General features: G+C 37.4%; 1 protein-coding gene across 1 annotated transcript in view; it reads right to left on the bottom strand.

Moving 5' to 3' along the window:
• PIGK (phosphatidylinositol glycan anchor biosynthesis class K) overlaps positions 1-22,959 on the bottom strand; it is a 99,786-nt gene that overhangs the window by 5,273 nt on the left and 71,554 nt on the right. The window contains exon 10 of the mRNA XM_079777110.1: positions 22,363-22,447. Within this exon, the coding sequence (XP_079633236.1) occupies positions 22,363-22,447 (85 nt within the window). The remainder of the gene's footprint in view (positions 1-22,362; positions 22,448-22,959) is intronic.

Here is a 22,959-nt window from a genome sequence, read left to right as displayed (position 1 = left end):
CGACCTGTAGAATTATGAGCTAAATAAATCATTGATGTTTAAAGCCACTAAAATTTGAAGTGATGTGTATGCATTGTAAGCTATGGAATATATCCACTGAGATGACAATGTGGAATGAAAAACCCTGAAATTTTATTTTCATAAGAAAATTAAGTTGCATACTTGTAACCTCAGGTTTCTGCAACAATGGTATAAATAAGAAGAGTGTGAGGGGCAGCTAATCGACCCCTTGTCCACCATGAACTTTGTTCAGCTTGGGGGAAGTCTGTCAAGATAATCCCCTCTGACCCTTCTAGAGTAAGAAATACTCATCTGAGCTAAATTTCACAAAGAACTTCTACAACCACCTGTGGCATCCTAACAGTGTTTACAGCCAGCCTTTGATAAAGCTGTCCAGGAAAAATACTGCTGTACTATCTCCTGGAGGTGAATTTCACAAACTTCTTTCCCACCCAACCCCCTCACTTTAAAGGAACTGCAGGGATGCTCACTTCTGGCTCTTGCCTATAGTCTTCCTGGAAACAGACTGATTCCACTAGTCACCATGCCAGAAATCGCTCTCAAGGAAATGAAGTGGGGGGATCTAGAGACTAACTCCCCTAGCTTCCCTCTATCCTTCCTCCTCCCAATTGCAATCTAGGTCTGAGGTCTGGTTCCTTTCCATTTGAAGTTAGCCATTTATGTTAATGAGATGTTGCCCCCTTCTGGAGAAATGAACATCTCCCAGGATCTTGATGCACCTTTCCCATGGTAAATTTGCAAAGCAATTCATCTAATCTAGGATAATTAACAATGACTTGTTTTTAACTGTGATTTTATTTTTAATAGAAAGTTGACCATGATTTTTCCTTAACCATGACATTTTTTTCTGTGATAAGAATACCCACTATTAACATTATTAATATGGCTCTGGAATTTCTGGCCAATTCAGATATAACATTTAGGAAGGAAAAGTAAATTTTCATTATTTGCATAATTAGTTATCAACCAACTCTATAAAATAAACATAATTATTGATATTAAAGAGCTCAGATTTAAAATAAATATATTAAAAAATATCCTTCCAATATGCCGGTAAAAACAAGTCAGAAAATAGAATAGAAAAAATTACAGTCGCAATAGCAATAAGAAACATTAAATAAGTAGGAATACCCATAGCATGAGATGTAAGGCAAACAATTTATATTCCTCTATAGAGAGGGGTAAATAGTCCTGAATACAAAAAAGAATATGATAAAGCTAATCTATAATGTTGTTCTGATGCAAAATACATCAACGAAACAGAATAGAAAGTAGGTGATCAGCCCAGTATCCAAGAATTTAGTATACAATAAAAACTATTACAAGTCAATAGGCAAGGGAATATTCTTACTGGTGTTCTAACAAAGGATTAACATTTGAAAAAAAATCAGTTTTGTTTCTAACCCAACACTATAACCAAAATACACTTTACATAACTTAGAATTGGATGAAAAAATATTAGATGGAGGAAATTTTTTTTAATTACTTTTGTAAAGTGGCACCTACGGACACATCATAATGGGGCTATGTTAATCGCAAAGGTGGAGAGCAGTTACAAAGGAGCTCATGTGGAGAGAAGAACAGGAGTCCAAGGGCCAGCAAGCTGGGGGGACTGTCAGGTGAGTGGCTACTACTTGGGAGAGCTGGCCCTTGAACGAGGTATCGTAATTGGGTTGGTGAAGAGGAGGGGATCACACCCAGGCAGTGGCACATGGAGCAAAGTCATGGTGATGAGAAAAGCTAGGCATTGGGGAAAGGGTGTGGGCTGGTGCAGGAAGGTGATAAAAGCTCCACGAGGGTGGAGATTGGCATCTTCTTTGTTCACTGCAGAAGCCAAGACCCTGGCACTTAGGAAACCCTGTTGAAAGAAGCAGCAAGTTTGGGCCATGGAGAGTCATTCTGTGAATGCCCAGCTGTGTGTTGGGATTTGAGACAATGAGAAGCCTCCGAGCGCTTGAGCCAGTGACTAACCACAGGTAAAGGGGGTGAAGATATAAAATGTAGGAGAATATGCACAGTAAAGGAAGTTATAAGTTTAAAGACAATGAATAAAAACAAGGAAGAAAAGGTGAAAATATTTTTATAAAAAACTTTTGAAAAGATCTACATTTTGCAAAATGTATAAGTCAAATGAAAAGGCAAATAAATAGGATAATATGACAGAAAGGGGGTTGAATTCAGTACATGAAGATCTCCCAAAAATTAATAAAAAAGTATACAAAGATTTATCAATAAATGGGAAAAGAAAAGAACATTTTTGAGAAAGGAATAATTATGAGTGGCTAATTAATATTAGAAAAAAATCAATTTTCTTGATCACAAGAACAAATTTAAAATTATATATTATTTCTTTCTCTTTTTAAAATTAAACTAGTAAATATTAAGGATGGCCTAATTTTCAGGAAAGTAATCTATTAACATGTTCAGAGGTCTTTAAAATGTTTTTATCTATTCACTTGTGGGATCTATTATACTAGCTAGGATCTATATTAAGAAACTCAGAAATGGTGGCAAAAATTTAACAAAAAGATATTCTTCTCAGTGTTATTTATATAATAAAAAAACAGGAAATAATCTATATAAATAAAATGAGAAGTAATATATATCCACATAATTAGCCATAAAAATGTTTTCAAACAATTTTAATGACTTGAAAATATGTTTATATTGTGATAATAACATAAGAGCAAGATGCAAACTGAGTATAAAATATGATCTTTATTTCTATAACAATATTCAAGGAAGAAAATATACTAAAGTTTTAATAGTATTTCTCTTGGGGAAGTAGGATTAGAGGTAGTTTTAATCTCTTCTCTCCATATAGCTGTACTTTTGAAAGTATGTTTTCTACAATGGATATGTATGTCTTTAACCATTTTGGTGGGGGAGAGGAATTTACAGGAAAAACTTGTATTAAAAGAGTCCACCTACAAAAGTCTTCATATATTCACTTTTTCCAAATTAGGAGATGTACTACAATAATACTGTTTAGTATTTGATATCCTACTTTAAGAAAAAGTAATGTCAATAGTATGACAGCAACAAAATAAGGTGCTTTTTCAGTATGTACTTAATAATATTCTTGAAGTATAACAATACTGCTATTTTTAAGACAACTATAGGTAATATTTTAGACATTCTACGATTTTACTTACAATCAAATGACAGATTGTTATAATTACTATTGCTTTTTCAGATACGTTAGCATAGGTAGCTAGATAGTAAAGGAAGGGAGCAAAGGGAATCAGACATTAAGAACCCTAATAAACTGGGAAGCTGAATCCAATACTGGGCCTGCTTCACTAGGAAGCTACAGTTTCACACACTCCCCAGGGAACCACCTGTCCATTCCCTGAAGATTACCGGGGGTGGGGGTGGGGGAGAGACAGAACAATAAAGGGAAATTCTGCTGGCACATGCCCTGTTGAAGCCAAGATGGCCCAATGGGAGGTGCTTCTACTAGGAGGCACGGGCATTAGGAGTCAAGATGATGACCATAAAGGCCTGTCTAGCCTGGGAAAAGGATCCGATTGGATAAGGGACACAGGACCCTGGAAGATCGAGGAAATGGATTGATTAGGAGGAGGATCCAACACAAGCCCACAAAGGATTGGGAAGTTGGTTGGTTCCCAAACCCAAGATAATAGAATCCCGGCTTAATGAAGAGTGCTCTCGCTTAGTGCAGCCAGGAACACAGACTGAGCTAGCTAGATGAGGACAGAGACATGGACTGAACCAATAGCAAAAATGTCTGGACACCGGTCCTATTTCTGGGCCTGATGAAGACAAAGCTGAACTTCTTCCATGGCAGGACGGTCAGAGATGAGACACCAGAGCTGAACCCAGGACCACTGCCTCTTACCCTCCCATACATAGGTCTCCCAGAATGCTTTCCTTGCAACTCCGTGAAAGGACTTCATTTTCACCAGCAACAAGCTCATATTTAAGTATAGTTTATAATTTCATTTGTGTCCTTATTAGAGCTTCTCATAAAATGACTGTATGTAGTTAAGGTTCTCTACTGACTGCTATTAAGTACACTTTTTTTAACCTTTCACAATAACAGTGATAATACAAAGGTGAAAACCATACTTAAGCACTGCAATGTGTCATGAGCAAACACTTAAAGGCTCAAGGGCCACCTATTATACTAATGCCTAATACTTCAAATTAGATAGGTAGCTAAGCAACACTGCACTGCCACTTGGGAATGGTATGCAGTCTCTTTTTTCACGTTGCTAGGAGATCATTACCACAAAACTTTAAAATAGATAACAAAGCACAGACCTAAGTATTAACTTTATGTAAAAAGAGAAAATTAGGATTTTCATAATTGTATATATTTATTGGCAAGCAAATAAAAATTTTCAAGGTTTCAATGGGATGCTTTTCTTAAAATATAATAAGCATATCAGTTCAGTTAGACTGTATTTTAAATAAAGAAAAATCTAAGGTCACAATTATAATTACTTTAGAAAATAGCTGTTTTTAATTGTTTAATCAGTGATAATATGTTAGTGTATCTAAACTACATTCTTTCTATAAAATATAATTTGTACTCTTCAAGTTATGTTAATGATATAAATCAAAGACATCCTATAAACCCCTTCCTCTTGAGTATGGACAGGACTTGTGACTATGATGGGAAATCTCCTGTGATTAGGTTACATAATAGAGCAAAGATGAATGGATCCTGAAGAGTAATGAAGGTCCCTAATCAGTTGGCTTTTAGTTAATCAAAAGGGAGATTATCCTGGGGGCAGGAGCTGACTTAATCAGGTGAGCCCTTTAGAGGAAGGTCTAAATATCAGAGACAAAAATCAGAGAGACAGATACACTAGGAGCAGACAAGATGCTCTGCTGTTGTGGAGTGGACCTCAGGAAGGAATGGCAAGCAGTCTGCAGGAGCTGAGGGCCTCAGTCAGTCCTACAACCACGAGTAACTGAATTCTGCCAATAACCAGTAAGTTTGCTCGAGGACCCTACGCCACAGATGAGACTGCAATCTGGTTGACACCTAGACTGAAGCCTTGTTAGGCGGTAAGCATAGAGCTAAGCTAAGCTGTGTCCAGACTCATCAGCCATGAAAACTGTGAGATAATAAATGCTTTAAAATCATTAAATTTGTTTGCTATGCCGAAATAGAAAACTTGTAACAAAAGTATTCATTGCATCTGATTCTTATTCCTTGGATTCCTTGGGGAGAATAACTAATTAAGATTTTAACTAAATATGTTTTTAAAAGTAGTAAAGAGTTGAGGTGACCAGGTTGGCAGGGGAGGGCAGTTGGGGTGACCGGGCCAGCAGGGGAGTGCAGTTGGGGGTGATCGGGCTGGCAGAGGAGGGCAGTTAGGGGCAATCGGGCTGGCAGGGGAGCAGTTAGGCATCAATCAGGCTGGCAGGGGAGTGGTTAAGGGGTGATCAGGCTGACAGGCAGGCGAGCAGTTGGGAGCCAGCAGTCCTGGATTGTGAGAGGGATGTCTGACTGCCGGTTGAGGCACGATCCCCACAGGGATCGTGTGTCAACCGGCAGTCGGACACCCCCTGAGGGGTCCCAGATTGGAAAGGGTGCAGGCTGGGCTGAGGGACACGTGCACTGGGCCTCTAGTTTTGATATAATGGAATATAGAAAATGAAAACATCCTTTATATTGGGCACATTTATAAAATTACAATGAATTTTAAAAGACCAAAACTCAATTTATAACTGTCATCATGATTTTATCATTGTATCTGTTAATGACATGAAAATTCATTACATATATATATATATATATATATATATATATATATATATATATATAAATAAATAGGTAATATGAAAATTAGCCAGGACACCATAACAGACATAACCAGTCAGGAGGAGGCTGTGCACGCAGGTGAGGCCCGGAGCGGAGACAGAGACAGAGACAGGGGGCCTGCCCAAGCCACTGCGGCTGAGCTCAGGCCCAGAGAGGAGAGGGCCGGCCTGGCCCACCCACAGCCACCGTGGTCAAGTGCAGGCCAGGTGGGGAGAGGGGAGAGGAGAAAGGAGAGAGGGGAGAGGAACTGTTCGCAGCCACTGCGGCCGAGGGCAGGCCCTCGCCAGCAGTCCTGCCTCTATGTGTGAGCTGCAGAGGAAACACCTTTTCTGACAGCTCATTGGCTAAGCCCCGGTACACCATTCACAGTGTTCTTGGTAACTTGCCTAATAAGAATCCAAGAAGGTGATCTAGGGTTTTTCCACCACACTCCTGGAGGAAAAAACAAAGGTCTGCTGCTGGAGGGTCTAAGAAATGTCATATAATGCCCTAGTTGGTTTGGCTCAGTGGATGGAGCCTCGGCCTGCTGACCGCAAGGTCCAGGTTCAATTCTGGTCAAGGGCATGTACCTAGGTTGCAGGCTCCTCCCTGGCCGGGGCCCAGATCAGGGCTCATGCAGGAGGCAACCAATCGAAGTGTCCCTCTCACATTGATGTTTCTCTCTGTCTTTCCTTTTCTTTTTCATGCTCTCTAAAAGTCAGTGGAAAAATATCCTCAGATGAGGAAATAAATAAATAAGGAAGGAAGGAAGGAAGGAAGGAAGGAAGGAAGGAAGGAGGGAGGGAGGGAGGGAGGGAGGGAGGGAGGAAGGGAGGAAGGAAGGAAGGAAGGAAGGAAGGAAGGAAGGAAGGAAGGAAGGAAGGAAGGAAGGAAGGAAGGAAGGAAGGAAGGAAGGAAGGAAGATCTTGAAAATGCCTAAAGAAAGTTGTCATTTTTTCATGGTGAAGGGACTGGAGTCTGTGCTGATGAAAACACCTTGGCGGCTGCAGCGGCTGGCAGTGGTAGCAGCAGTGGGGTGATGGGGGCGGCGTCTTCCCCTGATCAGCCAGTCTGCCTCCTGCAGAGGAAGGCCAGACTGTGGCTTAGGCCTGTTCCCCGGCCAAAGGTAGGACAGTAGGACATCCTCTGAGGGCTCCCAGACTGTGAGAGGGGGCAGGCTGGGCTGAGGGACGCCCCCCCCCGCACCCCCCACCCAGTGCACAAATTTCTTGCACTGGGCCTCCAGTAAATTATATTAACAAGTCTTTACTATTTATTTAAAATATATTTTTTTAAATTATAATGTATTTTCAATGACATTTCAAAAACTTTTCTGAAAGCCTTTTGTCTTAGTAACTAAGATGATAAAGTTGTAATGCAAAGAAGTAAAGTTAATTACTACCAAAATCTTAATATTCAAAGCAACACCACAGGTCAAATGTCTAATATTCATTAGGGATGTTTTCTTTCTAAATGTAATGAACTCTAAATTACTCTGACTTGTGAAAGGAATGTGTATTTGTCTAGTTGTTTTTAATTACTGGTTGTTTACTTTAGTCACGTGTAGCTAATCCTCAAGTCCACTCATACAAATTAGAGATCATCAGGGCTCTTTGACACTCATTTTTCTTACAACTTTGTACAAATCACAATCTATTTGGCTGCCTTCAGTGGTGGAGAACAGACAAAGAATTAGTACAGGCAAACAGTGAATGAGTTGTATTCCAAATGTGCTGTTTATCACCAGTTTTATGGAAATCAGAAAAGATATTTTTGAAATAAAGTTATATTGTTAGATTATCAGAATAATTCACAAGGGCCTATAAATCCTTAATGTTGCTGAACTATCAACTAAATATGGACCCTCAGATTAGATGACCACATACAAGAAAGTCTTCTCTTGATTCTGAGGAGAAGGAAGTTAGGTAGTCAGGAATCGGGACCACGGGGGAGGGAGGAAAGGAAGTAGAGCCAGGAGCCCAACTAATTGGAGTTACTAAGGCACCCCAACTGGGTGGGGAAGGAAGAGTGTGGAAGGGAGACATGAGCTTTAAAATGTATGAGTGTTGCTAAGACAGTCAACTTGCAGATAACCAGTCATAAGACAGTCATTAAGACATATAATCAATCCCAAGAATGTTAAGACAGAATTCTTTGAAAGGACCAATCAGGAGCTAGCAAGGCATGTATCTACCCCTAGATTAAAAAGCACATGTTTTCCCTCTTCTCTCTGGCACGCAATGGGTTCCTGATGTTCCTGTGGTGGGGAAGCACATCCCCTGTGCCCACGTGGCTTATGGCCATGTGGGACTCTACACCTGGACCAGTAGACTTTAACATCCATGGAAAGGAAGCTCTGGACACTGGCCTGCTCCTGAAACCCTCGCTACACCTTTTCTAGGACTGGCTTCTCTTAATAAAATTTACTTCCACTAACCATGTTTGTCCGTGAATCTATTCTTCAGTTTTGTGAGACAACGAACTCGGGCTCTAACACACCACATTTTGGTTTCAATTCAAATGAGAAACTATTGGTAAATTTTTAAATAAGCAAAGCTAACCTTTGGCACCCTCTCCTATTTCTTTTTGTGCCATATCCCTTCAGATCTCTGCCTTGTCTCAAGCTCTCATTGGAGAGCGAAAGAGTTGGGGTGGAGAAGGAAATCAAGAATAGAATTATAAAGAGGGTGACTCTCTTTATGACAAATTCTAAATAAATGGACACTCATGTGTTGAATATTGAGCTAGCTCTGTTGATATTTAGTTCTTCCAAAATATGGTTTCAATTAATTGTAACATGTATTACATCTGTTGACACCTTATTCATCAAATTTCCTGGGGACCAGTTCCTTCATAAAAACTGTTACAATGCTCATAGGAGAAACAGCTATGAACTCAGACCTACATCCAAATTCTGTCTTTGCCACTTACAAGATAGAAGATTTTAGGCAAGTTACTTAAACCCCTCTGAATCTCAATTTATCCAAGTATAAAATAGGAATGATAACTTTTTCAATGGTACTAATTATTTCTCATGATGATTATGATTAACTGTGAAATACGATGTTTGTACCTGTTTATAGGTACACAATAAATATAAAAAGGAGATGAATTTCAGAAACATTTAAGAAACAGAATAAAAAGGAATTAAAAACCAATTATATGTGAACTAGAGGCCCGGTGCCACGAAATTCATGCATGGGAGAGGGGGGACCCTCAGCCCAGCCTGCACCCTTTTGCAATCCGGGGCCCCTCGGGGGATGTCCGACTGCCAATTTATAGGCCTAAACTGGCAATCGGACATCCCCCTCACAATCTGGGACACTGCATGCACCAGTAACCATACTTTTCATACAGGTGAAAGCCATCTTGCTATTGTATGGGCAGCTACATTGTTTTGCCCTGATTATAAAAAGTAGTACATAACATGATCTTTCTGAGGCAGTAGTACCATTTTCCCCATCTTATAGGTGGAAAAACTGAAGCAGAGAGAAGTTAAGTAATTGGCTTTGTCACACAGTTATAAGTGTCAAAATCAAGGCTGACCACAAAATGTGCAAGCCAGAGTCCATGCAAGTCATCATTGCATCATCCTGTTTTTTCAGTGTTAGAGTAGCCTTGCCAGGTTTTAATTTTTAAATCCAAGAGACTGTTCACAATATACAGGGTAGGGTCCCTAGGCCTGGCCAGCAATCAGGGCCTATCCGTGGGGAGACCAGCTGGGCAATCGGGCCCCCGCTGGCACCCGCCTTGGCTGGCTGGCTTAGTACCACCCGCTCGCCAGCCCTGGCCCTGCCTCCCACCAACTGGTCCTTCCACAGGTATTCCGCCGTTCGGTCGATTTGCATATTAGGGTTTTATATAGATAGATATTGTGAGAGAGAGAAAGGAAGGAATGAAAAGAATAAAGGTTCTCTTAAAACATAATAAGAAAACCATTAGGAAAGGGTTAAATTCTGCTTTAGACAATGTGTTAAAGACCCAAGTGGAGCTATATTACAGGCAATTAAATATTGTTTTGTAACCCAAGAAGGAGTTGAGAATATTTGGGGCCACCAGTATGTAAGTGAAACTGAAAACTATCTATACTAATAAAAGGGTAATATGCTAATTAGACCAGACGTCTTCCGGACAAAGCCACTGTGGTGGGGGCCGAGGCAGAGGCAGTTAGGGGGCAATTAGGTCGGCAGGGGAGAGCAGTTAGGGGAAATCAGGCTGGCAGGCAGGGGCAGTTAGGGGCAATCAGCCTGGCAGGCAGAGTGGTTAGGGGTGATCTGGCAGGCAGGCAAAGTGGTTAGGGGCGATCAGGCAGGCAGGCAGAGAGGTTAGGGGAGATTAGGCAGGCAGGCAGGTGAACGGTTAGGAGCCAGTGGTCCTGGATTGCAAGAAGGATGTCTGACTGCCGCTTTAGTGGCAGTTGGACATCTCCCAAGGGGTCCCGGATTGGAAAGGGTGCAGGCCGAGCTGAGGGACATCCCCCTGTGCACGAATTTCATGCACTGGGCCTCTAGTTATGGTAGATATAACAGTAGGAAGTGCATGTTCAGTAGGAATTTGTACAAGAGACAGAATCATAAAGATGGGTCTAGGAGGAGATCAGCAAAGGTTTTCCAAAGGAAGAAATCAGAGAGATGGGTATAAAACCAGTCTATGGTGGTGGTCCAAGAACAACAAAAAAAAAGAGAAAAAAACAACAAAATGAGTTTTTAGAGAGATTAATGGAGTTCAATATCACAAAAAAGTCAAAGATTTGGATGATATGAAAATTGGGATACAGACTATAATAAAGTAGACTGAGGGGGGGAAAGGGAGTAAAATGAATAAAGCTAGTTTACTCTTTTTATTGTGGTAAAATATACATAACATAAAATTTACCATATTGATCATTTTTAAGTGCATAGTTCAGTGCCTTTAAGTACATTCATACTGTTGTGCAACCATCACCACCATCCATCTCCAAAACTTTGTCATCATCCCAAACTGAAACTATACCCATGAGACAAAAACTCCCCAGTCCCTCCTCCCTCAGCTCCTGATAATCATTATATTCTATTTGCTGTGTCTATGAATCTGACTAATCTAAGTGGAATCATATAATATTTGTACTTTTGTATTTGCCTTACTTGACTTAGCACAACATCTTAAAATTCAAGCACATGTCAGCATATCCCTTCTTTTTAAGGCTGAATAATATACTGACTGTACATACCACACTGTTTATCCATTTATTCACTGATATACTGTGAATAATGCTGCTGTAAACATTGGGGTACAAATATCTTTTTAAATCCCTGCTTATAATTCTTTTGGGTATGTACTCACAAGTAAAAGTGCTGGATCATATAGTAATTGTTTTAATTTTTGGAGGAACCACCACACAGTTTTCCACTGTGGCTATACCATTCTACATTTCCACTGCAAAGGGTTCCAATTTCTTCACATCCTCAGCAGCACTTATTATTTTCTGTTTTTGTTGTTTTGGTAACAGCCATCCTAATGGATGTGAAGAGGTGTCTCATTGTGATTCTGATTTGCATTTCCCTATTGATTAGTAAAGTTGAGTTTCTTATCATGTGCGTATTGGCCATGTGTATATCTTCTTTGGAGAAATATCTACGATATCCTTTGCTCATTTAATTGGGTTGTTTTTCTGGTACTGAGCTAGTCTATTTTTAAAACATCATTAAGAGAGAAAGGGGAAAGAGTGAAGCTGGAAAGGAAAGCAGGATTGAGGAAGACTTTTCAGCAGTGGAGAGTAAGTATAAAGACAAGAGAGAGAAACATAACTGATGGAACAAGGTTCCTGACTATGCAAGCAAGGTTATCGCTGATACAATTCACACACTTCTTCCTTTGAGGTGGACAGAAAATATGAAGACTCATAAAGATACAAATAAGTTTGAAGGTACATTGAAAGTGTATTACAGGTGTTTTTGCCTAATGACCTCAATTGTTCTCCAGACTTAGGAGGCTGTCTTAAGCTGAGCTTTAAAGAGGGTAGAAGTGTAACAAATATTTGGAACAGCTGCTATGGAAAACTGAAGAACCTAACTAGATATATCCAGCAGCATTTAACCCAGATGAAGCTGTCACGCTCTTCATTGTTGTTATTATTGTTACTGTTACCATCATCATATTTCCAATGTATGACTTGCAAAAGAAAGACTAAGAGACTTGCCCCAAACCAAGCAGTCACTAAACAGTGATTTTGGATTCCATTCCAGTACACTGTATGTATTACATTAAGCTGCTTCCTAAGAAATGCTGTAATGAACATAACGGTTTTAAACATAAATCTTTCTGTCATAATCGAGTCCCTTCTTCTGAATAAAATCCTAGAGGTACAATTACTATTATTGTTTATAAATTCACACAAACAAACGACTTTTAAGAAAGGCTGCATTAACTTATATTCCCATCAGCAATTTATGAGCATGTCCATCTCACTGCATCCTCACAAACATCAGCTCTTCTCACCTTTTAAATGTTTAGACTTTTGGTGAAAACTGGTATCTGTTTTTATTTTAGAATACTTAATGACTAGTAAGGCTCACACCTTTCATTTCTAATAGAGAAATTTAATCTATCAGAAACTCTGATGACAAATTTATAGGTGGACAACATTTTTCACACTTACATAAAGCTGATGAAATAGTATTGAAATATTGATCAGTATTTTCAAACAGCTTCACAGTTTCATTTATTCCTTCAAAAGTGACATTTTTGAAGTGATTGTCAGAAGTTATAATATGATAGCTGAGATTAATCTATATCAATTTAAAACAATAACCCAATGACATTAAAAGAATAGCACATGGCCTTTAAGTAGTTTAATTTTAATTATCTGCCTTTAATTTGAATGAAAATAAGCGAACAGTAATATTATTTTTCACTAGACTTCAGCTTTAAAGATGCTATAATTAGGGAAAACTTTAACATTTTAAAGCAATCTTAGTCCCTGGACAGGGGAGTGATATTATCAATACCTGGAAACCCATCAAAAGGATTCAGCAACCTTTCGATGAGTTTCCAGGTATCGATAATTCAATAGGCACATTTTTAAAATGGTGTCAGAGATTTTCCACTTGATAGACATTTCAGTCAACCTTTAGCCATACTAAGGTAGGCCTTACTGGAATAGAAAAACATTAAAATGCCAAAATAACTAAAGTAAAATATAAAGAGTTATCATAAAAAAAGGACAGAACCGAAAATGGTGGAAATCCATGTGCACAGCTGGAAATGCAGCGTCCAAGACATCTCAGAATGTAGAGAAGTGAGAAGAGTGTCTGTTATAAAGGGTCCCGACTTAGGATAGTTTAACTTATAAATTTTCAACTTTACGATGGGGTGAAAGTAATAGTAAGCATTCAATAGAAACCATACTTCAAATTTTTCAAATTGATCTTTTCCCAGGCTAGCGATATGTGGTACAACACTCTCTCATGCTGCTGGGCAGCAGTAGCGAGATGATTTTGCCCAAACGTAGACTAATGTAAGTGTTCTTAGCATGTTTATGGTAGGTGAGGCTAGGCTATGATGTCTGGTAGGTTAGTTGTATTAAATGCATTTAGATTTAACAATATTTTCAACTTACGATGGGTTTATTGGGACCTAATACCACTGTAAGTCAAGAAACATCTGTATACTTATTTTTAAATGTCACAATTATAATATTAAGAGACTAGACTATACAAACAAAGGCTCTGTGGACACATACTACAAACAGTCACCTGCAGTAGTCCTCAATGTGAGGCAATACTGCCCTCCATGGGAGGGAGGAGTTCAGAAAAGGTAAGGCATTGTGTGGTGCCACAATGACTAAGGACTGCCAATGGCAACCAGTGTTTGGGAGGACCAGGGATGTCAAACCTCCTGTAACACACTGACCAGTCTTGCACAGTAACAGAACTGCTTCACTCAAATGCCAAGAAGACCCCCAAAGAAAATAATGGACATACCAGGAAACTATATGGACCAGATTTACTAGAAAAAAAATTATCTCTAGGATTAAAAAGGTGCAACAAAGCATAGATGAAACTACACTTTGCAAGATAACCTTCTGTGATTTAAGCTAGCATCTGACAGGACACTCTCCAGTATTTCTCTCCAGTAAACTAAATCTTTAATGGATACATAGCACTAACAGTGATTTTTGAGCAGCTTGTCTGAATGAAAGAGAATAGTAAGGTTACACTGAGTCATCACAATACACAGTGCAGGGATGCATTAAGAAAAGAATGTTGCCATCTTCTAATCGTATAAAATATTAAAAGATTTGCAAGAAGCCATATGATTAAAATAGGAGGATATCCAGAGAAAGCCTGGGATATGGATAAGAATAGTGAAAAAAAAAAGTGAATAAACATCTGTCAAGTCACAAAGTAGTTATTGATATACTAGAGGCCTGGTGCACAAAATTCGTGCACGGGTAGGGTCCCTAGGCCTGGCTGGTGATCAGGGCCAATCTGTGGGGTCTCTACTCGCACCTGCCTTGGCCTGGTGCTGCCCGCTCACCTGCTCCACCATCCTGCATGGTCCCGCTCTCGTAGGGGCCCATCAGGGCTGGCAGCACCTCCACTGCCGCCAGCTGCCAGCACTGCATTGCCAACGCCCACTATGTCCCGCACCACACCCTGGTGGTCAGTGCATGTCTAACTCCTGGTTGGTCGAACTCCTACCCATGGGGACTATTTGCATATTAGCCTTTTATTATATAGGATAACACTTGAGTAAGTTGAAGTTGTTTAGAGCACACATGGGTTTGCACTTTTTTTCTAGATTTATTGAGATATTATGTACTCTTTAAGTTTCTACACAGTGATCACTTAAGACTTCCCTTCTCCATCAATCTAGGAATTTTACTACCATCTCACCTTGATGAATCAATCTCTTGTGTCCTGGATAATATGATTTCAGGTTTCTTGGTTCCTTTTATTCAACAAATCATATGTCCAGAAATTTCTTGAGAAAGGATGAATGGGAAAAACTATTTATTGAAACCTCAATATTTCTTGCATCATGATATTTGAAGGATAATTTAGCAATTAATAAAATCTTAAATTAGAAATTATTTTAATTAATTATAAGCAGTCATCACTCCACTGCTTTCTTGTTTTAAATGCTGCTGTTGAGAAGTGTGATACCATTTTGATTGTTTTTACTTATTTTTATTTTTTATTAAATTTATTGTAGTGACATCGGTTAATAAAATTATGTTTCCAGTATACAATATTATAATACATAATCTACACTGTGTGCTCATCACCCAAAGTTTAGTTTCCTTCCATTACCATATATTTGATCCCTTTCACCCTCTTCAACCTCACTGCACCTTCTCCTTCCCCTCTGGTAACCACTATACCATTAGCTGTCAATGAATGATTTTGTTTGTTTTTTTCATTCATGTTGCTTCCTGCTTTATATCCAACATATAAATTAAATCATATGATTCTTGTCCTTTTCCATCTAAATTATTTCACTCAGCATGATATTCTCAACAACAATTCATGTTGTTGCTAATGGCAGTATGTCAACTTCTCTTATGGCTGATTAGCATTCATTGTATTGTAGCACATCTTCTTTATACAAGCATCCACAAAAGGACACTTGGGTTACTTCCATGTCTTGGGTACCATTAATAATGCTGTAATGAACATAGGGATACATTTATATTTACAGACAAATGTTTTAATTTTTTCAGGTAGATACCCAGAAGAGGGATTGAAGGATTCTATGATAGTTCTATTCTCAATTTTTTGAGGAACCATAGTGGCTCTATAAATTTACATTCCCACCAGCAGTGTATAAGGGTTCTTTTTATCCACATCCTTCCTAAGACTTGTTATTTCTTGTCTTGTTGATAACAGCCATTCTAACAAGTGTGAAGTGATGCTTACTTGTGGTTTTGACTTACATTCCTCTTATAGCTAGACAAGTTGAGCATCTTTTCATGTATCTGTTGGCCACTTTTATGTCTTCTTGGGAAAAGTGTTTGTTCATGTCTCTGCCCACTTTTAAACTGGATTGTTCTTTTGTTGTTGAGTTGTGTAAGTTCATTATATATATTGGACATTGGTCCCTTATCAGAGGTATTTGCAAGTATCTTCTCTCATTTGGTTGGTTGCCTTTTTGTTTTGTTGATGGTTTCTTTTGCTGTGCAGTGCTTTATAGTTTAACATATCCCATTCATTTATTTTTGCTTGTATTCCCCTTCCCTTTGGGGTCAAATTCATAAAGCCCTGTCAGATACCAAGGTCCATAAATGTAGTACCTATGTTATCTTCTATGTATTTAATTGTATCAGGTCTTATATTTAGGTCTTTGATCCATTGAGTTAAATTTTTTGTACAGTGTCAAATAGCAGTCTAGTTTCATTCTTTTGCAATTTTCCCAGCACCATTTATTGAAGAGGCTTTCTTTTCTCCATTGTTTGGGTTTTTTGGCTCCTTTATTGAGAATTAATTACTCATATACATGTGGGTTTATTTCTGAGCTCTCAGTTTTGTTCCACTGGTCTGTGTGTCCGTTTTTCTTCTGCCAATACCATATTGTTTTGATTATTGTAGATTTGTAGCATGATTCTTGTTCTTTTGATTGTGGTCTTTTTTTTTTTTTTTTCTATAACATTTTAGTGTCTTTGTATTTTTTACTCTTCTAAAATTTCAAAATGGTATTCCTTGGCATTGGGTCTATTTGTTTTAAAGTATATTTAGTAAACCATGAGTTCTGGAAAATTTTAATGTATTATTTAATATAGCTTCTCTTCATTTTTTTTCTGTCCTCTTTTTCCAGTACTTTTGTTAGATGCTGAATTTCATCAATTATTGTCTAAAACTGTGAAGGATCTGAAATGTTATCTTGCTTCCAAAGTAACAAGTTGGCCTGGAAGTTTCATAGATACTGGCAGAACACATGAGACTCCTGGGTTAGAGACAAAGAACTGTACTATGCATGGCAGCCTGAGCTTCACATCTGTGCCAGTTCTCCTTGCCCTCCAAGTCCCATGGGGACAATGTAGTGGCAGTATTAGGTAGAAGCTATGCATACAGTAGGTTTTTGTAATGAAGAATCCCCAGATTAGGAAATGCTAAATATTTTATAAGAGGCCACAAAAAATCTGTCTAATCTTTGCCCTGGAGGAAGACATTATCTTTACTAGAGGCCCGGTGCACAAAATTCGTGCATGGGCGGTGGGGGGGGGGGGGGGAGAGATCACTCAGCCCAGCCTGCACCCTCTTGCAATCCAGGACATCCCTCTCACAATCCAGGACCGCTGGCTGCTAACCGCTAGCCTACCTGCCTGATTGCCCCTAACCACTCTGCCTGCCTGCCTGATCACCCCTAACTGCTCACCTGCCTGCCTGACCATCCCTAACCCCTCTGCCTGCCTGCCTCATCACCCCTAACCACTCTGCCTGCCTGCCTGATCGCCCCTAACCACTCTGCCTGCCTGCCTGATCACTCCTAACTGCTCGCCCTGCCTGATCATCCCTAACCACCTCTGCCTTGGCCCCCACCACAGCAGCTTTAACCAGAAGGATGTCCGGAATGACATCCGGAAAGTCGTTCAGCTGTCCAGTCTAATTAGCATATTATGCTTTTATCATTATAGATTATACTACACAGTAAGCAAATCTGCCCTTTGTTCCTGGGGGAGTCACTATTTCCATCTTCCAAGACTGTTCAGTATACAAACATCTTCGACAAGATAATCCAGAATAAATACCTGTCAGTGACTCTGTCACAAGATGTGACTTTAGAATTACAAGAGACTCTAACAACAAGTATTCCTCCAATTTTCCTTCTCTTTGTCTTTTTGTCCCACCTTTTGAGATATTTCCTCATCTTTGTCTTCAAAACTTTCTACTAAAATTTTTATTTCTACTTTCATAGTTTTAATTTCTAAGAGCTATTCCTTGTTTTCTGAATATTCCTTTTTTGTATAGTATTCTATTTCATAAATAAAATATTTTTTCATTTCTTTCAGAAGTGGTGGTGGCCATGGTTGTGATGATGATGATGTTTTCTTAAGTGACTGGCATTATCTGTATTTGCTAATTTACAAATTTCCGTTTGCTTATTTTGATCTTTGTCTTTCATAATGAAGATATTCCCTAAAAGTCTGATGATTCTTGGCTATATTTTCATAGTTAAAAGAAAATTAAAACACTGATCAGAAGATTTTTATGCATTATTAGCAGCACTTGTCAACTACTGGGCTTCTAGTGGGGCAAACAGACTGAGACATGGCTATTAAACAGGGGTCGTACAAATGTCAAAATGTGCATTATTTTTCTATTAGGCTAGTATTTCCAGGGAGGATCAGTGTCTGCCTGAGATACCTAGTGCCTGCTTCTCCAGGATTCTGCAGTAAAAATTGGCTCATTCTTATAGGTCTCCCCCATGATGGAAGTTAATGTTCAGCTCTTTCACTCTAAGTTGGTTACCATTTGTTCAACTACTTTTCTTCTAATTTTTGTTGCTTCTCATCTGCTATTCTCTCCTCTTCCATTTTCTTTGTCTTTGGGGATTTATATATTTTTATGTCTTCATGGTCATTTTACTGGGGATTTTCAGGAAGGAGAATACACATGTGTATTCATTCAGCCATTTTAATATATTTTCATTCTTACTTATATCTTTTCATACTTTGTTACAAATTTCCATATTGTCTTCAATTTGTATAATTTACACTCCTCTCTAGTAGAATGTGAACTTTGTCATTACTGAGTATTATCACTTTTCATATCTTTGCTAATCAAAGAGATTTTTTCAAATGGTACTTTATGATTAAAATGAACAATTCTTAGCTTATTAATGAATATTAACATGTTTTCATCAGTTCATTAGACATATTTATTTTAACTTTTAAGGCGTATGTGTGTAAGTTCTTTGATCCTTCCCATTAGAGTGTTAGGTTTTCTCCTTATCATTCTCCGAAATGATATTGTGAGAAAACCAGTATTCCACTTTGACATTTGCCTTTTTATTTTGATGCACAGAAGCTTTACATTTTTTACAAAGTCAAATATATCCATTTTCCTTTGTAGTTTCTGCTATTATTGTCATGCTTAGAATGTCCTTATACACATATATTTACCAATATACTTTTCTAATTATTTTGGTATTTTCCATATTTTGCATTGATCTACAATCCATTTAGACATGTTCTATGTGTTATAAAGCAAGAATCTAATCTTTTATCCCAAAATACTCAATCGATGGTTCCAACATCATTTAATAAATAGTCCTTAATTTCTCACTGATCTGTAATGTGATCTTTATCACTGATATAATCCACACACATACTGGGGTTTCTAGGTTAGCTAGGTAATCTATATCAACTAGACACAGGGGCATTCACATTGTTTCCAATTTGTTGTGGTCACAAGTAAAGCTGATATGAATATCATTATACTACGATTCTTATATATTAGTTCTTTTATTTATATGTTAGTGGTACATGCTAGATACTCATGAATGGAACCACTGGGTTGAAGAATATATATATATATTAAAGAATATATATATATATATTTTAATATATATATATATATATTAAAAAAGATGTTGCAAGATGGCTTCTCAGAAGGTAAAAATAATTTAGATATCTGCCCAGGTATACAAGTATCTTATTCCTAGCATCTCTGCCAGAAATGGATGATTTTTAACTTTAAAAATATCTTTATTGCAATATAATTCACATACCTTAAGTTCACAACTCAAAGGTTTTAGTATATTCACCAAGCTATGCAATGATCATCATTATCTAGGTTTAGAACACTTTTATCACTCCATAAAAATAGAAAGTCTGTATCCATTTAGAAGTCAGTCATTTTTTTCCTAACATTAAAAAAAACACACACACACACAAAACTTGTTTCCTTCTAACTAGAATCAATAATTTGGGAAAAATTATACTTTTGTATTAAGTTCCCCATATCATCAAATAATTTAGTATACCTTTCTGTTTATGAAACATATTATGTTCCCATGATTATTATATAGGTCCTTTGGTTTACTTATCAAATTTACTCCTAAGTATTTTATTGTTCTTTTCATTGTTGTGAAAGAAAATGTTTCCCATTTTCATTCTGTGTGTTTATTGCAAAAAAGAGAAGCTATTAGTTTTATTATCTTGTATCTGGCTATCTGGTTAATTCTATTGTTTATAACTTGGGTCTCATGGGTTTCCTAGATGTACAATCATATTTGCTAGGACCCCTAAAAAATAGTTAATAATTTGGCAACATAAAATAGCAATAATAAGAATCTTGTCTAACTCCTGCTAATAAAATGCAGTCTGAGTAACATACACAAGATATTAATTACTCAATTGACTAAGACCCATTCCTCCCCTATTTCTTAAGTTGCTCCTCACGTTACAGCCTTCATCCCTGCTCCTCCTTTCTAGCAGCTTCTAAACTGCTACGAATGAAAGGCCCTGATTCTGACTCCTGGGTAGTAGAGAAAAGAAGTGCTCCTGACTCTCAGGATACCATTAAAAATACCTATCAATCCATTCAAATGCATGCATACATAGTATAAGGCAAGATGCTGAAAGGAATATCAAGAATGTCCAGAAAGACAGTCAAGTAGGAGATAGAAAACGTGAATAAATAACATTACTTCAAATAGAAATGACACATGTGCTCCAAAATATGAATAGATAAATCATGTGTCAAGATTAGAGGAAAATAGTTACTATAGTATAAAAATAGTTTCAAGTGGAGGTTAGATATATGCTATAATAATACTATAATTTACATATGTTACAGATTAAAAAGCTTTTGTGGGATTGGCTGAACCTAATTATCATATGCATTTAGGGGGAAAAGTTGCTGTCAAATAATCCACTTATAAGTGAATTTCTAGCAACATAATTCATGTTTCTTAACAACAGACAATGGTAACAGTCCCAAAGTTGTAGTATTGACTGTAAAGGGAAGTAGCAAGAGGAATAGATGAGATTCTGGTTTAACAATGTCCTTTCCTGATTACCCCTTGAGAACAGAAGTAATTTTATTCAATAAAAATAAAAGAAAATGAATCCCTAGCATGCAAATTTCTTAAAAATCAGATTTTTTTTATTAATTCAAGCACTATAGAATTATAACTATAATGTTCATAATTCAGTGCTTAAATTAATACAGCTTTTTATACTGCAAAAAATATGATAAAAGTTCTCATCAGGGTCAAGAATTTTCATCTTTGAATTCATACAGTCTATAACAGCAAAATGCAGTTGTTACATAAACCATAGTTTATTGGATCTTCCCTGCTATAAAAATATGACTGACATTTCATTTATCAACCATCTTAAAGGTTAATTCTTGCTTCCTGTTTCAGATTTTATTGTAGGTGAACTGGTCTAGGCAGCATCTATTTACCTATTCTGAGCAAACCACAAACTGTTTCATTGCTCACTCTTACTGTTAAGAACATATTGACTTGCTCCTGCTCTGCTCTTTAATTCATTTATGCTGAGAGTCAGGCATGAAGACAGAATTTTAAATGTGACATTTGCAGGCTGTTAGGTCACTTAGGCTCTGACAACTCTAGGGAATTCCTGACATATAAACAGGACCTGATTACCAAGCACAGGTAGGCTTCCCCAAAGGGGCAAATTTCTGACCATTTTTTATAATGTCTCACAGAATTTTAATATTAAATTTTAATGTCAATGTAAAGATCTCTATAGCCAACATTTTAAAGTAAAAGCCTGTTTCTTTTAATAAGTTCAAATTGGCATGTCTTCTAATCAACCTATATCAGCTAAATAAAAACTCTTACAATTAACAAAGACATATAGAAAGACTTATGATAATAACATTCATTAAAATTCTAAAAATTTCTGACCTCCAAGGGCTTTTAATATTTTCTATTATCTATAGATTCTGAAAATTCTGATAAGTCTAAGGGCTATAACTCTTGTCAACATACCATTTTAAATTCTTAGATTCTAGCCGACCAAGGCAGACTTTAAATGCTGTCAAAATCACAGTACAAAATGTAAGTTTAAATACTTATCACACTGCCTTTTCTAAGATTACAGCTATGTAGAAGAGATGAGAGTCATTATAATTGGAAATGAAAAAACTGCCCACATGACATCTAAAATTACACTTCCCAAGAGTTGATAATGGGGTGGTATAGAAAAAGTAGGGAAATACTGTTTTCTCATTTTAGCTAGTCAAAAAAATTACACCAAATTATATTTTTTCAACTCTTTTCCCTTGTCAGTAATAAGTACTATATACAATGGTTCAAATGAAAGTTTACTGAAATTAAGTCTTATTGTTAAGTAATGCACAAAAGATAATTCTGATTTTACCCTGTATTTTATATAAGTAAGAATTCTACTGTAACACAGCAAGCAGCCATTTAATATAGTGCTTTGAAAAAGACTCCCAACTGTAATAGGTGGAGGCTACACAGGGATAGACGGCCTGGAATGCCTTCAGCAATAGCACACTGATTCTGAAAAACCTAACAAAAGCAATTACTTTTCAGAGATTAAAAAACTTGTTTCTTTAAAAAAGAATAAACTGGAAGCAAACCTGGTGTATTATCTGAGCTACAGGAAGTTGTTCAGCATATTTCAGGGGTTCTATTAGTTCCTCATCCATCCAGTCTTCCTTATCTCTGGAAAAAAGGAATTAAAAGACACAAAGTGAAGGTAAATACTCCTTTTAAATATGTCAAATATTTAAATATGTCAAATATAAAATATATTAAAATATAGTTAATATTTTTGAAATAGTATTTCTAAAATATCTATGAAAAACCACCTAATGGTAATTTTAAAATTATACAACTATAAATGCATTCACATTGCATTTAATTACTATGTAATAAGAGTAGCTAACATCACCTAGTAGTCTCAGATCCTGTCTTTCACTCTAAGACTTAAAAATGTCTAAGAACTCTCTGTTTGTAGGGTGTGCTTGTTATCATAGTAAAGGCCTTCAAAAGCTGTGCTCCAATCATGTTCAAGCCTCATCACTAGCAACTCCTTCTGTCTGTACAATTCTGTTTCTTCATCCATATCCAACCACTGCCGGCCACCCACCAATGGGTCTTGCAGTTCCTGGACTCTGATTTTCTCCACTATTTCTCATTTGGACCAAAACCAATTTCTTCTTTATTTACTCTTC

This window comes from Cnephaeus nilssonii (genome assembly GCF_951640355.1).
Source record: "Cnephaeus nilssonii genome assembly, chromosome: 7".
In the NCBI taxonomy this organism is placed as follows: domain Eukaryota; kingdom Metazoa; phylum Chordata; class Mammalia; order Chiroptera; family Vespertilionidae; genus Cnephaeus; species Cnephaeus nilssonii.
The sequence above is the reverse complement of the archived record's forward strand: the minus strand, read 5'-3'. Positions and strand labels throughout refer to the sequence as shown.